At 27.4% G+C, this 15,477-nt stretch overlaps 1 protein-coding gene across 7 annotated transcripts in view; it reads right to left on the bottom strand.

Moving 5' to 3' along the window:
- LOC101240449 (ubinuclein-1) overlaps positions 1-14,322 on the bottom strand; it is a 39,777-nt gene extending 25,455 nt beyond the window's left edge. For 2 of the 7 annotated variants that reach the window (XM_065813568.1, XM_065813572.1), the window contains exons 1-7: positions 14,045-14,175; positions 6,175-6,367; positions 5,824-5,916; positions 5,701-5,748; positions 5,457-5,516; positions 2,799-2,902; positions 2,672-2,711 (exon numbers count right to left, since the gene is read on the bottom strand). In XM_065813568.1, coding sequence (XP_065669640.1) covers positions 2,672-2,711; positions 2,799-2,902; positions 5,457-5,516; positions 5,701-5,748; positions 5,824-5,916; positions 6,175-6,354 — 525 coding nt within the window. In that variant the 5' untranslated portion in view covers positions 6,355-6,367; positions 14,045-14,175. Of the gene's footprint in view, positions 1-2,671; positions 2,712-2,798; positions 2,903-5,456; positions 5,517-5,700; positions 5,749-5,823; positions 5,917-6,174; positions 6,368-14,044 lie in introns of all 7 variants that reach the window. The other 5 variants (XM_065813570.1, XM_065813574.1, XM_065813573.1 and 2 more) reach the window with 4 other exon arrangements.
- Between the last annotated feature and the right edge of the window lie 1,155 nt (positions 14,323-15,477).

Below are 15,477 nucleotides of genomic sequence, written 5' to 3'. Positions count from 1 at the left end.
AAATTATTTTGTCTGCTTCGGACAAAATAAAATAATAAAAAAAAAAGATATACACAACATTCCAACTATATGACACAAAATTAACAAATATAATATTTTTAGTGTTTACAGCCTCTCCTTTTTGTATATGTAACTTGGTACATATAGATCCCTTAGGAAAAACTAAAAGAGGTCATCAATTTTTAATTTTAGTTTAATAATTAGTTAAGCATAAGTTAATAAGTTTAGTATAATAATTGCAAAAATGAAAACATTACTACAAAACAAGTATTAATGAAAATGAAATTGTGATGAACTTTCAAAATATCTAGTTTTGATTGAAGTCCAAGTGTTGTGAACTTGATATTGACCAGTGTTACAAAAGATTTGACAGAAATTATGAAAATGGATGCAATGATTAAACACCGTCATTTTAATAAAAAAAAATCTAAAAGATTCCTATGGATATTACCCTGTATTAGGTGCTTGAACTAGCAAATGCAATATGTATTCAATCTATTAGAACTATTTACATAGCCGTGTCGAAACTCATTATTTGATTGAATTTGAGTCGGTTTAAATATAAATAAATGAAAATCATGAACTTGATCATAATAATCGAAAAGTTAAAATATAAATAACTTTAAAATATGCAACAGAAATACAAAACATTCAACATGAACTAGTAGTAACGCCATTGGAAAAGACCTATACTTAAATTAATTAAGAATTGCATGTTAAAACATGCAATTCTCTATCCAGATGAAACAACAACAAAATTATTATTTATCCAGTCTTTTATTTATAAAGTTTATTTTTAATTTTTGATATAATAATTTTTTTGGCGCATTTTTGTTCCAAAATATCCCAATTTTCAAAATATAAACAACTGTGGTCAAATTGTCAAAGCAAACTATTATTTTTGTGGTCATATAATGGTGAGCCATCTTTTTAACCAAGACTGTATGCATCATATTTTCTCTGGGGTTCCAAGTTTTAAAAACTCTGGAGAATATTATAACCCCTTTTAACTATCGTCCAATCAGTCTTTTATTCTATTAATAGCAAGGTCTTTGAGTATTTGATCAACAAATTTCTAACATCCTATCTTGAATCAAACAACTTACTCTCAGACAATCAATATGGTTTTGATCTTCTCATTCTATGGCTGACTTTTTAACTGCTGTGACTGAAAGATTCTATTGAGCATTAGATAGAGGCAGCAAGGCAAGGTCTATTGGCATCTTGGCAAACTTTGGATAAGGATTGGAATGCAGATCTTCTCCATAAGCTTGCTTCATATCTGTGTATCATGTGTATCTGGGAAAGTTTTAAGATTATGAAATCATTTTTTTCTAATTGCTTTACTAAAGTCATTCTTAAAGGCCAACACTCTTCTTCATTTTCAGTAACTTCTGGGGTACCTCAAGGTTCTATCCTTGGTCTTGTATTGCTTCTAATCTACATTAGTGATCTTCCTAAAGTGGTCATCTAAAGTGATCTCACTAATGATTATCTAAAGTGGCTCTATTTGCTAACAACTCAACTTTATACTCCTTTCTTGACAAAAAATCAAAGTTGTTCTAAGCGATCAAAAAGCTTTCTTTTGGATTGCTTAAAACAGCAGCCCATCTTGAATCTGATCTCTTTTCTCTAACAGATTGGGGCTTGCAGTGGTTTGCGAATTTTAACTCCAACTAAACTCAGTTATTTACTACAAACAATAATTGAAATACTGTCGACACTCCTGTATTAATGAATGGCAACCCTCTCATTCTTATTCTTCATGAAATGCTGGATCATCATCAAATATTATCATAATTAAACTGGTTTATTTAATGATGCTCTTTCTCTTTAGACAAAGTTCAATAATGCATTGTAAACGTAGTTAGACCTGCTTTCTCTGCCAAGCTTGAACCTTTCTGTCATCTTAATAATGTAACATCTCTTCCTTGTTTCTACAAATACTATCATGGTCACTGCTTAAAGGAGCTATCATTTCTAGTTCCATTAACTAATACTCATTCTCACTTGACTCGTCCTTCAGTAAAGTCACATCCTTTTGCTGTATCATCATCGTTGATGCAAGTTTTAAAATCTTTTATTTGTTTAGTTTTTTTATCCACACTTTAACTTCATGTTTCATTGGGTTAAAGTGCGGATAAACTTCATGTTTCATAGGGTTAAAGTGTGGATCAACTTCATGTTTCATAGGGTTATTTCCCAACTTCATATTTTCCTAAATTATACAACCTACAAATTTTCTGTCAACCATTTCCCTGCTCTTTAATTCTATTCTTTGTTTTGTAGTAACTTAATAGTGGTTGTTTGCAGCCTTGTTAGAAGTGAATTAGAATTTAAACAAATATATATGTCACTAATTCTGCCACACTTAGAATATATTTTTCAAAAATGAAAAAGCTATCAAAATTTAGCTACAGTATAACTATGAGTTAACACTAAAGAAAATGGATTTCCAAAATCAAAATCTATTACTAATTTATTACTAATTTATCCAAAACCTATTACTAGTTTACTATTGCTCTGTTCTTTAAGAACATTGAGCACTCTATTTGTAGAATACACTAACATAATTTATATATATATATATATATATATATATATATATATATATATATATATATATATATATATATATATATATATATATATATAACATACAAACACGCACCTTTCTTTTTTTGCCACTTGCAAACACCTTTTGCAGTATTCTAAGAAATGTATAGAATTAACTACTATGCATTAACTATAACTAAGTACATATTAATAAATTACTTATTAAAAATTAAAAAAATTACTTATCATTCGAACTCTGAGATACTGGTTTGAAGTCTAAATTCCCTTCATTTATGTAAAACCCACCATGTTCAGTTGTCCAGTCAGACGGAACAACTTCATCATACTAAATAATTACAAAGAAACGATCAAAAAAAAAAAAGATTTTTATGATATATTAAACTTTAACAAACTTTATTAACATGAGAGGAGGTAATAAAAAGGCTACTCTTTTAGAATTCAAGTCACATTGTTTTTACTACATGATTTATCTACATGATTAAATTAGAATTTGATTTCTTTGCTTTAAACTTTTTAGCTAGATTTATTTGACCTAATTAGAGACCTAATTAGAGACCTAATTAGAGACTTATCTAAACTTGTTTAGTGAAAAAAAAATTATCTAATTTATTTATTTATTGTATTCTCTTACTTATTTTCAGATTTAAATGAAACATCTTTATACAGCCTAACAAACATTTATATGAAACAGCTTCACACAACATAAAACTTTTTCTTTTGAGTCCGAGTTGTTAAACAAATTTATTAACTGCTAGCTAGCAAGGTACTGAAAGAAAATTAGGATTTTTGTGTGTTCAAAAATAAGAAATGCTACTATAGAATTAAATATTTTTAGTAAAATGTTCAAAAAAATTTTGGGATTCTGTAAGATTTACCAGCAGAAGCTCTTTCGAATTAAAGAAAAAAGGAAACAGGTAGGCCATCAAAAACTAACTTTTGTGATTTCTATGTTGTAAGCAAAAATTATGAATCTATCTGATTTAAGCCATTAAACAGTTTATAATTTGCTGACTAATTGCTACACTCAGAACAAATAAATTTTTGTGGAATTGCTTTGTCCAAAGAAAATCTAAATCAATTTAAAATCTTTTTAAATAGATTTAGCTTTTCTTTTAAATAAATTTAAAAAAAGTTTTTTTTCTTTTGACCAACAAACAAAAAAGTTTCAGATTAAAAGCTTTAGATTAAAAGCTAGTTTTAGAGCACTGACTATGTTAGCAAATTAGATACCAGCTTTCACTTTTATTGAAAATAACCATAAGCTGATATGCCTACCAGCCTAATTGTTGTACATTTTTTAACCTTTAGACGTTTGAGTCTATTGCCATGTAAAAAAGTTTGTGTCAAATATTAGATGAGCATAACACTTACTGATGATGTGCTTGTTCAACTTTAATTAAAACTCTTTAACTCAATAAATGTTTCATCCTTCTTTAAAATATTGGAGAATTTCAAAACTTTGACTGAACTCCAATAACCAAGTCAACAAAGTCAACTAAATAGCAAATTGCCAAAATATTTTAACCACCAAAAGCCAAAAATCAATCTTTTCTTAACTGTTTACACCTGTGTTCAATCTGTGAACAACTTCCACCAGCTTTAACTAAACTATGTGAATCTAATCAACCAATAATAGTAACTTACCCACACACACGCCAGTCTCAATCAATAATTGTAATAAATCTGAAAGCAAATGTTAATCTAACTCAAACTGCAGTTCAAGAAAACAAAACTGCTCTAGACAGTGCAAGAAAGAAAAAACAGTAAAAAGAAAACTTGATTTTAATTTTATGCAAAATGACTAGTGACCGGAGAGTTAATCCATGCAGCAAACATTGAAAATTCAAATAAAGTAAAGAAGATGCAAGGTGTCCAAAAGATTATAATGAAAATGCAACTAATAAAAATAACATTAAAATTTCAATTGCCAAAAAACGTAGAGACTGATATTTTTTACTTTATCTTCTTATTTTTGAAGCTATTAGTATTATTAATCTATTTAATTGCTTTATTTCTACTACTTGTATAACTTTAATTTTATGACTAATTAACATGTTTAACCTAAAAAGGTAATATTTTTAAATTTAAATGCTTCTAACAAAATAAAATTGTAAAATAAATTGATACAATTTTGTGCAGCAATTTTTACAACTTTTTGTTTTTTGATGAATCTATCACAAGATTTTTACTTAGATTTTAGTTTTTAAATAATTGATTTTTATTTGAAGCCATTATTATTTCTATAAAGACCCAGGTTGATATAATTTTAAAAAAACCCACTATTATATGAGACTTAATGTGTTATGAAATGTGATGCAGAGTGACCTTTTTCAAAAGATAAAAGAAACTAATAATTTTTTAGTAACTTTTAAATTCTTGATCTTTTTTTTTTTCGTGTTAAAATTGTAACTACATAATAATTATTAAATAGTTATAACTTATACAAAAAATTGGTTTCTACAAGAAGGATATAATTTATTCAAGCTTTTGCTTTAACAAGAAGGTTTAGGTACAAGGTTAATGAATTCGTAACTTTTTTTTATATTCCAAAAACTTTTTTTATTTTTTAAACTTAAACCATCTGAACAAAAGTCTTTTTTTTTTATTATTCAAGTCACCTCCTTAAGACTTTGGAAGAGTTCCACTTCAGTCAAGGAGAGTATTCAATTTTTATTTTATTTTATTGACAATCTTCTAAATTTGAGAAATGTGAATTTCAGTGAAATTTTTAAAAATACTTACACTGTCAAATTGATGAAAAAAAAAAACAAACCAAAGTTTGATATAAAAATTATTTTTGTTTGAACTAAAAAAAAAAAAAAATAACAAAAAAAAATTACAAAAATACAAAAAACAAACAAACAAAAAAGAAGTCATACAGCTTCAGAATTGTCAAGAAATGAATCTGACTCATCATATCCATAACCAATGTCAAAAGTCTATATAAAAAAAAAACATAAATAAAAATATATATATTTATTATTTTTTAATATATATTTATTTTATTATATTTATTAATTTTTACTATAACTTACTATTTAAGGTAAAAGTTTTTTTTATTGCTCCCTATTGTTTTACATTTTAAACCTAAAACCCAACAAACAACTTTTACAAAAATCTTACATCTAAATGCTTGCTTGCCTTTTTTTTTTCATTTTGTGATGCAGTGCCCTTAAAGAAGTCATAACATAAAACACAATAAAAGGCAGACACAAGAAAAAACAGCATTAAAATAAATATTTATACATATTTTTGTTCCAACTTTTTTGCCAGTGCTTTTAATGTGGAATCTTCTTCAAAATTATCTAATGGTGAATCTGCAGTTGAATTTACTTTTTGCTTAAAAAAAAAAAAAAAACTTTAAAAATGTGATATTTACATTAAAAAAAAAGAAGGTATTTCATGCAATAAAAACAAAAACTGATTAAACTTTCTGTCTGAAAAACTTTCTACAGCAAGCCTCTAACATATTACTTTCTATCTAAGTCTCTGAACTTCCAAACTGAACTTTTTTTTTAAATAATTTTTCTGATAACTAAACTATAAAATTTTAAAAGGAGCAATATTAGAAAAACAACAACAAAAAAACAAACTTACTACTGATTTGAGTAACAAAGAATAATCAAATTCTGGAAATGATGCATCATTAGATGGAAACAGATTCAAATTATATCTATGAACTAATTCATTTTGAGTCTTGTTATTATCAGGAAATAGGTTACCAAGCTTTGGTTTTTCAAAAGAAACAGATAAAGTATTCCTTTTACCATCAGACATTTCTAAATAAAATCTACAACAATATTATGACATTTGTTCATGATAAAATTAATGGTAAACTTTTATCTTTTTATTTGTTTAAAAACAAAGATCACTATATAAGATATTGATGATTGTTAAGTTAAAGTGGTAGCTTATACAGTTTTTTGGAAAAAAACAAAAACAAAGAATAGTGCAAAAAACTTATTACTGCACAGCCTAAACCATCAGTTGATGTAGCAGCACTTCCTTTTTGTGTTTTCCCTTTACTAGTCATTGTATGTAGTAAAGCCCATGCAGATCCCTTAACTAGTATACCTAATGATTTTAAATCCTTTCCCCTCACTTATCTTGTCTCAGTTGCATTTTCTGAAACTTCATTTTATATAATTTTATATATGGTCTATCTGATGACACCTGTAAAATCTTTGATTTATCTATATCAGAAATACATTTTAAAAATGTTTGAACAATTTCAGATGCAGTTGAGTGCTCCATGAACTCTTAACAAGTTTCAATCATACCAACTTTGCTATTTCAAAATCCATTTAATTCTTCTGAAAAAAATGGATTATGGATTTATTAAATAAAACAGTGTAATATGATACATGTATAGCACAGATATTAGTTCATTTTAAAAAAAGGGAACAAGCCAAAATTTTGTAATACAACTTGCTTTGTTGAAAAAGCATTGCAAATGATATTGCTTAAAAATTGTTATTAGTTAAAACCAATGTTACTATTTGGAAACATTTTACTAAATAATTTTCTAGAATCAGTTGGAGAATTTTTTTATTTATTTTTTATATAGATTGGACAATATTAGGCACCTAATAAATTTCAGATTTATATGTGGATGTGGTCTTCAGCATTTTTTTTTTTGTGACATATTTATTTAAGAATTCTGACATATACTCAAAAAGTCAGATTTAAGAACAAGTGGCATCAATCAATTGATACTTTAAAAAAAAAACTAAAAAAAAAAAATTAAGTAATTTCTACAACTCAAGTTTTGCATATTAATCCAACAAGAATTAACTTTTTAAATCCAATATCTGTTATTTAAGTGCTAATGTTGATAAGCATTAAGTAATGTCAATGATTTACAAAAGTGAGTCTAAGGCTATTCCATGTGAAAACATCCAGGGCATGCAACCCTAACTCTCAGATTTTGCAGATTTTTACACCACTCAAAAATTTTAATAAGTTATAAACATTTCCAAAATTTTATCTATTGACTCTTCAAACTTTGCCTTGAACTAACAAAAATTCATCAGTTTGAAAAATGGTTTTCCTCATTATTTTTGTTCTGTGTGTAATGGAAAGCTGAAAATGTGTACACTGACATATTTTGAGGCAAGGAATCCAAATAAACATTTAAAAATAAACATAACACCTGTAATTATGACATTTTGTCATCCTGAATAGTTTAGTTGCAAAGAGTTATTTGAAAGAATTGGAAAGTGGTCTTTTAAAAAGAAAAAAAAAACAAGGTCAAATTTACTTAAATTTGTTTCTTAAAAAACAAGAATTGTGAAAAATGAAAGGGAAAAAAAGGTGGTACTCTTAAGTGCTTAATACACAGAAGTTGATCTTTAATAATTTTTAAAAAAATTTCCTACCCACCCTGAGCTTATTAAGATACCCTCCCCATGTTTGTTCAATTTTACTTGTTATGAACAAAGACACTGTATACCAAATTCAAAAAAAATTTCAATTATTATTTTCTAATGTTTGAAGTCTTAAAAATAAAAAAACTTAAAAGTAAATATTTTTTGTCAAGACAAGAGTATAAAGTCGAGCCATGAGCAAATAGAGCCACTTTAGATTTCATGATTGTTATTGTAGATAAGAAAGGATACAGGAGCAAAGATAGAACCCTGTATTACCTATAAAGTTACTTGAAATAAAGAAGGTAGGCCTTCAAGAATAACTTTACTACTGCAGTTAGAAAGAAATAATTAAATAACCTCAAAACCTTTATATAAAGAAACTAATAACAGAGTGAAGACTAATTGTAGGAGAGTTGGAGGGGTCAAAGTGTTTTCTAGAGTTTTGAAAAATCGGAACTACTTATTTAGCACTTTTTAAAAGTTTTTAAAAGCAAACATTTAAGAGAGTTCTGGAGAACACTTTTTTAAGACTATGATGGAAATCTACTCTGGAGCACAAACTGTAGAAGTGTTTAATTGAGAATTAACTTAAGCATTGGAAGCCAGAGTAATTTCCATGTTTAATAATGGGTTAATCTGTTCAACTGTCAGGAAGAGTATGCCCATTATACTCAAGAGTCAAACTAGAGTAAGATTTCTTTGCAAATAATTCTGCTTTATTCTGGGGAGAAGTAAAAAATCAGACCCATGAATTAGAAATTAAATGTTAGACTTATTTTAGTTAATGACACTGTTAAAGACTAACCAAAAATCTCTAGAACCTAACATCTGAGACAAGATACAAGATTTTGTAAACTGATAATAACAGAGCTTAGCAACAGACAGGACATTTTTACATTATCTTCTTGCAATAATAAAAGGACGTTGTTCTTAAGAGAGATGTTCTTGTAAAAAAGAGTAGGAATAAAAGCTTCCAAACTTTTAGTCTAGAAAGAATAAAAGCTTCCAAGATGCACATTATGCATACATATTATAGATACAAACATATATGTTTGCTATTAATTTAGATGCTGGCATACAATATCCTTTCATTGTTATACAAACTTTGGCATTTATATGGTGCAGTACTTGCTACATCATAAAAAGAAAGAGAAGATGATCAGATGGATGTGTGGTGTGACTCTAGCAGACAATTAGAAAAAACGTTGTATTGAAAAATATTTGTTAGAAAAGATTAAAGTAATTTAGGCATCAGCATGTAGAGAAGTAGCAGCTTCAGTAGAAAGTGGTAGTGGTAGAAGTAAGAAAACTTGAAGAAAGTGCCTTACATATTGCATGAATGAGCTTTGGTTAAAAAAAATGCTCTAGATTGTTTATATTAGAGAAACAGCATAAAAGAAGAAGGCTAAAGCCTGATGGTGATGATGATGGTGTGATCTTGATTATCATCATCATCATCAACAGCATAAAAGAGGAAGACTAAAGCCTGATTATGATGATCATGATCATGATGATGATCATCATGATAATCATCATGATTATGACTAAAGCTTGATTATGATGATCATGATCATAATGATGATCATGATCATCATAATCAGGCTTTAGTCTTCCTCTTTTATGCTGTTGATGATGATGATGATAATCAAGATCATGATCATCATCATTATCATCATAAAAATAATGATGATCATGATAATCATGTTGATCATAATGATGTTTATATATGCATATATATACAAAGTATAACATAAAGTTTGAATTAAAAAAATATACTTTAGGATGTATAAATGTTTATGCCCCGGCTATATTCTATCAAACCTGGCCCTGGCCTTGGTTAAACATCAACCCTGGTCACTTACTAAATAGTAGTAAGTGTTATTGGTAATACAGGAGATGATGTTTCTAATTTTGCGCCATCTTTATAATTGGATTTAGAGTTGTGGACGAAGTTGTAAATAAAGGAAGAGAAATGATTATAAAATATACTGGTCACATAATCAAAATTTAGCCTAAATAAACTTGTTAAACTCTTTCAATAAAAAGACAAATCAAGTTTTTTTCACATGTAATGAATGAGGGGAGATAGAAAAGGAACTTAGTTAAGGCTTTATATCTCTGTTTTTTCGTGGTCTCTGGTGTCCAGAAGCTCTATACATGTTGGTTGACTTATGATCTGCAAAAGGAAAACAATTCATAAAATTTAATGACTTGGAAGTTATCGTTTTTAAATCTAGAGTTCTAGCTGGCATTATACCTAAAGACTCCGGGTTTTATCCTAGAGCTGTAAAATTGTAAAAATGGTTATGGACTACTGATGGGAAAAAAGTTTTTTTCTCATTAGTAGTCCATAAGCATTTTTATTTTGTATAATGCCAGCTAGAACTCTAGGTTCAAAAACAATAACTTTTAGAAAAACAACAAAATGACAGATCAATTTACCCAAGAGGAGAAAACAATAACAATTTTGCAAGATGTTTTGTCTTTTTAATTATTATAGGAAAGAGAATTGCTTTAATCTTTGGTTGATATTTATTTCTATTTCTATATATTAAATTGTTATAATATTAAATTATTATATTATACTGTGTGTAGTCTTCTCGTGTCTTAATTTTAACTAACATTGAGTTGAGTGCTACGGCTTTTAAGTGATAATTTCTCATGCGGATTTATTATCTTAGGGAATATTTTAGCAATCATTTTTCATGTTATTCTTTAAAGGGAATTACTTATTCTGCAATTGATAATCATTGTTCTGAAAGATTGTTAGAAATTATTGTCCAGATAAATTATTTGCGTAAAAATCATTACATTCCCAACGATAGTAACAGAATATACAAGCTAAAATCAGATGTAACCTTGGGTTGTACAAACAAGAGGCACTTAGTGTTGACATTTAAACTTGAACTAAACATTAACAGAGTAGCAGAACATCAAAATATAAATTTGACTACACTAGAGGAGACTACACAATAAGAAACAAAAAGTTAACTCAACTGACTGGGACTTTCATTTTCATAAATCAACAACACAACGAATGCACAATACTTTTATATTAAACTGAGTAATTTGTATACTAAAAATTGATGTTAATGCAAAACATAAACACATCCATGATTGGAAATGGAAATCCATGGTTTAGCAAAAATCTTAGAGCATTAGTAAGAATGAAAAAAGATCTAAGATACATAAACTAAGCAGTCAGATGGGAAGATGCAGGAAAGTTCAATCCATAAAAATAATAACAAAATTAGTATCAAAAGAAGCCGTGTTAGCCAGAAGGGACTATGAAAAAAAGCTGATAATAAAATTAAAATCAAATCTGAAACTTCGCTATAAATATGTAAACAGTCAGAGGAATACATAGCAATAAATTAAAGCCATTTTGAACACTAATGATACTGTAAGAAATAACCAAAATGAGAACCTTTGTAAACAAAAGCAACACAATGCTAGTAATAGCAAAGAAACTAATAAGTCAGACTTTATGCACGTGTTGAAATAAAAGAATAATTTATTGATAAACGGGGCAGGTCCAAAGTGGGTAATAAAGACCCACTAAAAATCGGGTAATAAGGCCCAAACATAAAAGAAATACACTAAACTTTAGTTTAGTGTTGATAAAAGAAATCATTAAGGAAAGTAAATAAAACAAGCAACATGAAACTGACTTTAGTTGAGCGTAAATAAAAGAAATCATTAATTAAAACAAACAATAAACAACAAACTTTGGTTAAGTGTAACAAAGTTTGGTTAAGTGTTAAAGAAAATTGCTGTTAATTAATGACAAAAACATTGTTGACCTGAAATTGATAGATTTTATACTTTAAAAAAGTAACGATTTAATACTTTACTTATAAATAGTAATTAAAAATAATAATTAAAGTTTTTAAAGTATATATGCAGAAATATGAAGAAGAAAGTCCAGTCATTCAAACCAGTCCTTCAAAAGCTTCAGTCATCCAAACAGGACCTTCAACAACTCCAGTCATCGAACTCGGTCCTTAATCATCAATCTTCTGACCCAGTCACTCAAAAACTTCAGTTGTCTGTCCCAGTCCTCCACCAGCTTCAACCATCTAACCCGGTCCTTTACCAGCTTCAGTCACCCAACCCGGTCTCTCAACAGCTTCAGTTGCCCATACCTGTCTCTCAATGGTTTCAGTCTACAAACATAGTTCCTCAACAGCTCCAGTCGATCAACCCAAAAAGAATCTTAATGCAAGTTTCACTGATTTAATGCTGAGTCCTGCTAAAAAGAAAAACATGGCTATGGTTGGCCGCAAAAAAAGTTTTAACTATGTTGCTAAAGCCTTGACGAAAAAAGATTTTCAACCTTTCCATTTCGAAAGCTGTTAAAAAAAGAATAAGGGCAAAGGAAAAGCAAATGTAAATCTGTAAGTGTGGATGTGAATGATTAGTTTTGTTCGTTGTGCCAGCAAAAGTCTGTGGAAAATATGCAACAATGTTGTAAATGTAAAGTATGGTACCATGAGACATGCACGGGGTATGATTCTGAAAATGAGGAAGGTAGTGTGTCTATTCTGTGAAGATTAATGATTTTCTTTGTAACATTTTTTTATTGAATTTTTTAATTTTCTGTTGTTATTCACTGTTGTATGAAAAATTGGATCTTTTGAAGTTATATAAACATGCCAGATTACTTAATATTATATAAATGTGAGATAAACTATGCATTAAGAGAATGTCTACTAACTTTTTTCTATTTTTTCTTTCTTTATTTTTTGTACTTTTTACATGGGCCTTATTACCATCCTAGAGGGGTAGTAAGGCCCATGTAAAAAATACAAAAATGGGCCTTATTACCACCCTAGGGGGGTAATAAGGCCCATCTAAGGCATGTTAGAAAATATGAACAACTTTTATTATAATTAATTTCTCTATATGCAGATATCATTTTTACATAAAGGAATGATTAAACTCAAGCAGCAATCAAACATATTTTTTTAAACTTAATTTTTAAGGTCTAAATGACCAAAAGTCTGTTAGGTGGGCCTTAATACCTACACTTACCTTATATAAACAGTATCAAAAGATAGTTGGTATTGTAAAAACAATTTTTTAAAATGAAATTGTTCTAAAAAATCTTATTAAATAAATCTTTTTTGGTTTCCGAACATATCAGTGAAAAATTTTTTAAAATAAACTGAAACTCCCCTTTTAAAGCTAGCTACTAAAATATGTTTATGTTTTCAGAAATGCTGGTTGTAATAATTCATAAAGTTGTGAAACATCTAAAAAAAAAAACAGATTGCATGAGTTTAATTAGGCATATTTTATTGGGTTTTAATATGCATGTTTTTGTGGGCGAGTTTTTTAATGCCAACCCTTAATACTTTTTTTATTAATATAAAATAACCCATAAACTAAGGTAAGTCATTAATAAACCCTGAATTCTAGTCCACTTAGCATAAAATGACCCAATAATAAAACAAAATAATATCAAAATTTAATAGTTGTTTATTTTTAATAAACTTTAAATACTTAAAAAACAAACATTCCCTATTAGAGATCTTTGCCTAAATTAATAACTCTTGTCTACAACGCTTTTTTGAGCTAGTGCGTATAGAATTGTTGTGATTTATAAAAAATTTAGTTTAGGAAGACTTGAGTCGCATTAAATTTAATTTGTGAAAAACATCTTTTTTTAAAATATTTTCAAATAATACTTGAAAAAGTTTATTTGCACAAAACTAAACTTTTTGAATTTGTGAGGGTTTATTTGGATTCAATGTTAGCGTTTGACAAAAATTTGGGCATCGCGAAACAAACAATTCAACTCTCCTCCTTGTATTCCATTTTAATAAAAAGCCAAGAACATTTTTTAAAGCCTCATTCGTAAATGCGCATGCTCTAAAAAAACGCAGGCGCAAGAGCAAAAAAAGTAAACAAAACAGCGCGAGCAAAGTTGAAATGTAAAATTAAGTTTGTCATAAAAGCTAAATATTCAAATTCAATTCGTTATTAAAAAAGCCGAGTAACTGAAGATATATTTAAATAATGATATTAAGCTAACTTTTATAGATGCAAATTTACCAAGGATATATTTATTCTATAAAAACTTAAGTAAAACTTACCAATAAAATCAAATCAATTTAAGTTTTACACATTCTCCATTGCAAGCAACTTAAGAAAAGAAGTTTTACGAGACAACAAAAAGTTGGATACCCGGTTATATATGCCGGTATAATAAAGTACCGGAGAAGTTTTGATCAAAAGTTCAACCAATCAAAGAATATGTTTATCCCAGATTACACTTTCGATTGGATATTAGGTAAAACTGCTCAAGATACTTTCAATTGAATAAAAAGTACAACTAAAGACTATTTTTTGTGCATAACGCAATAAAAAGCACATAAAGCGTAATAATTAACTCAAATTTAAATGGATAATCTTAATGACTTTAAATTCGAATAGTAATCAAGAACTTTTCTTAAGATTTATTACTTTTATTTATTCTAGAAGCAGAAAGTAAATATCTTTACAATAGTTTCATATAATTATTATTATATATATTTTTTGAGATAAGAAGTAAATAGATAGAAGTTAAAAACTTTAGTTATTATGTTTTTTTTTTTATATATAATAATTATAAAAAATTACAATTGTTTGCTATGATTTGATACCATAATTTGAATAATTTCAAGTTCTGATTTTGTCTATGTGAGTTAGTGTACTTAACACATTTTGCTATTCTGGTAAAATACTTTTTGAACTCTTGACAAAAAAAAATTTTAAACAAATGTTGATAGTTTTATAAACATGTTATTTTTTTTAGACAAGTTTACTTCCAACAAGACTGCAATATATATGTGCATAACACGCATATGTATAATATATATGTGCGTGTTTTTTGAACATGCACATATATATTATAATATCATAGTTCATAATGTCAATCACTATTATAATTACACTAATATGAGTGTATCATGTATGTACTCATATGGTTGTATTTATATTTACTTGTATGATGTTATATGGTGTTAGTAATTAATAAATGCCATTTAAATTTGCTAACATATAGATGACTTTGATTAACTAACTGCTGTTTGCTTAGCAATTTTCAGGTAATATTGTTCTCCAAAATATTTAGACACTCAAAAAATGAAGTATCCATTAAACTTTTACTACGTTAGGATTTTTTTGGAAAAATCATAATTAAGGAAACAGTGATAAAAACCAAATCAGCAAAAAACGTAAAATAAATCTAAAATTGATAAAAAATCTAAGAAATATATATATATATATATATATATATATATAAATATATATATATATATATATATATATAAAATAAAAAGTATATATAACAATAAAATGAATAATATTTAAAATATAAACCTGACTTTAACCAAAAAAAATACAAATTTTCATGATTTTTAATACCACTGAACATATTTATTAAGATGTAGTAAAAAACCATATATTTTTAAGCAAAAATATACTCCTTTATATAAAGTAGAAAAAAATATCTAATTTAGTGTATATAGATAACAAATTGTTACTA

Source organism: Hydra vulgaris, chromosome 12 (genome assembly GCF_038396675.1).
Source record: "Hydra vulgaris chromosome 12, alternate assembly HydraT2T_AEP".
NCBI lineage: Eukaryota > Metazoa > Cnidaria > Hydrozoa > Anthoathecata > Hydridae > Hydra > Hydra vulgaris.
Note: the sequence above shows the minus strand (reverse complement) of the source record. Positions and strands in the feature narration are given on the sequence as shown.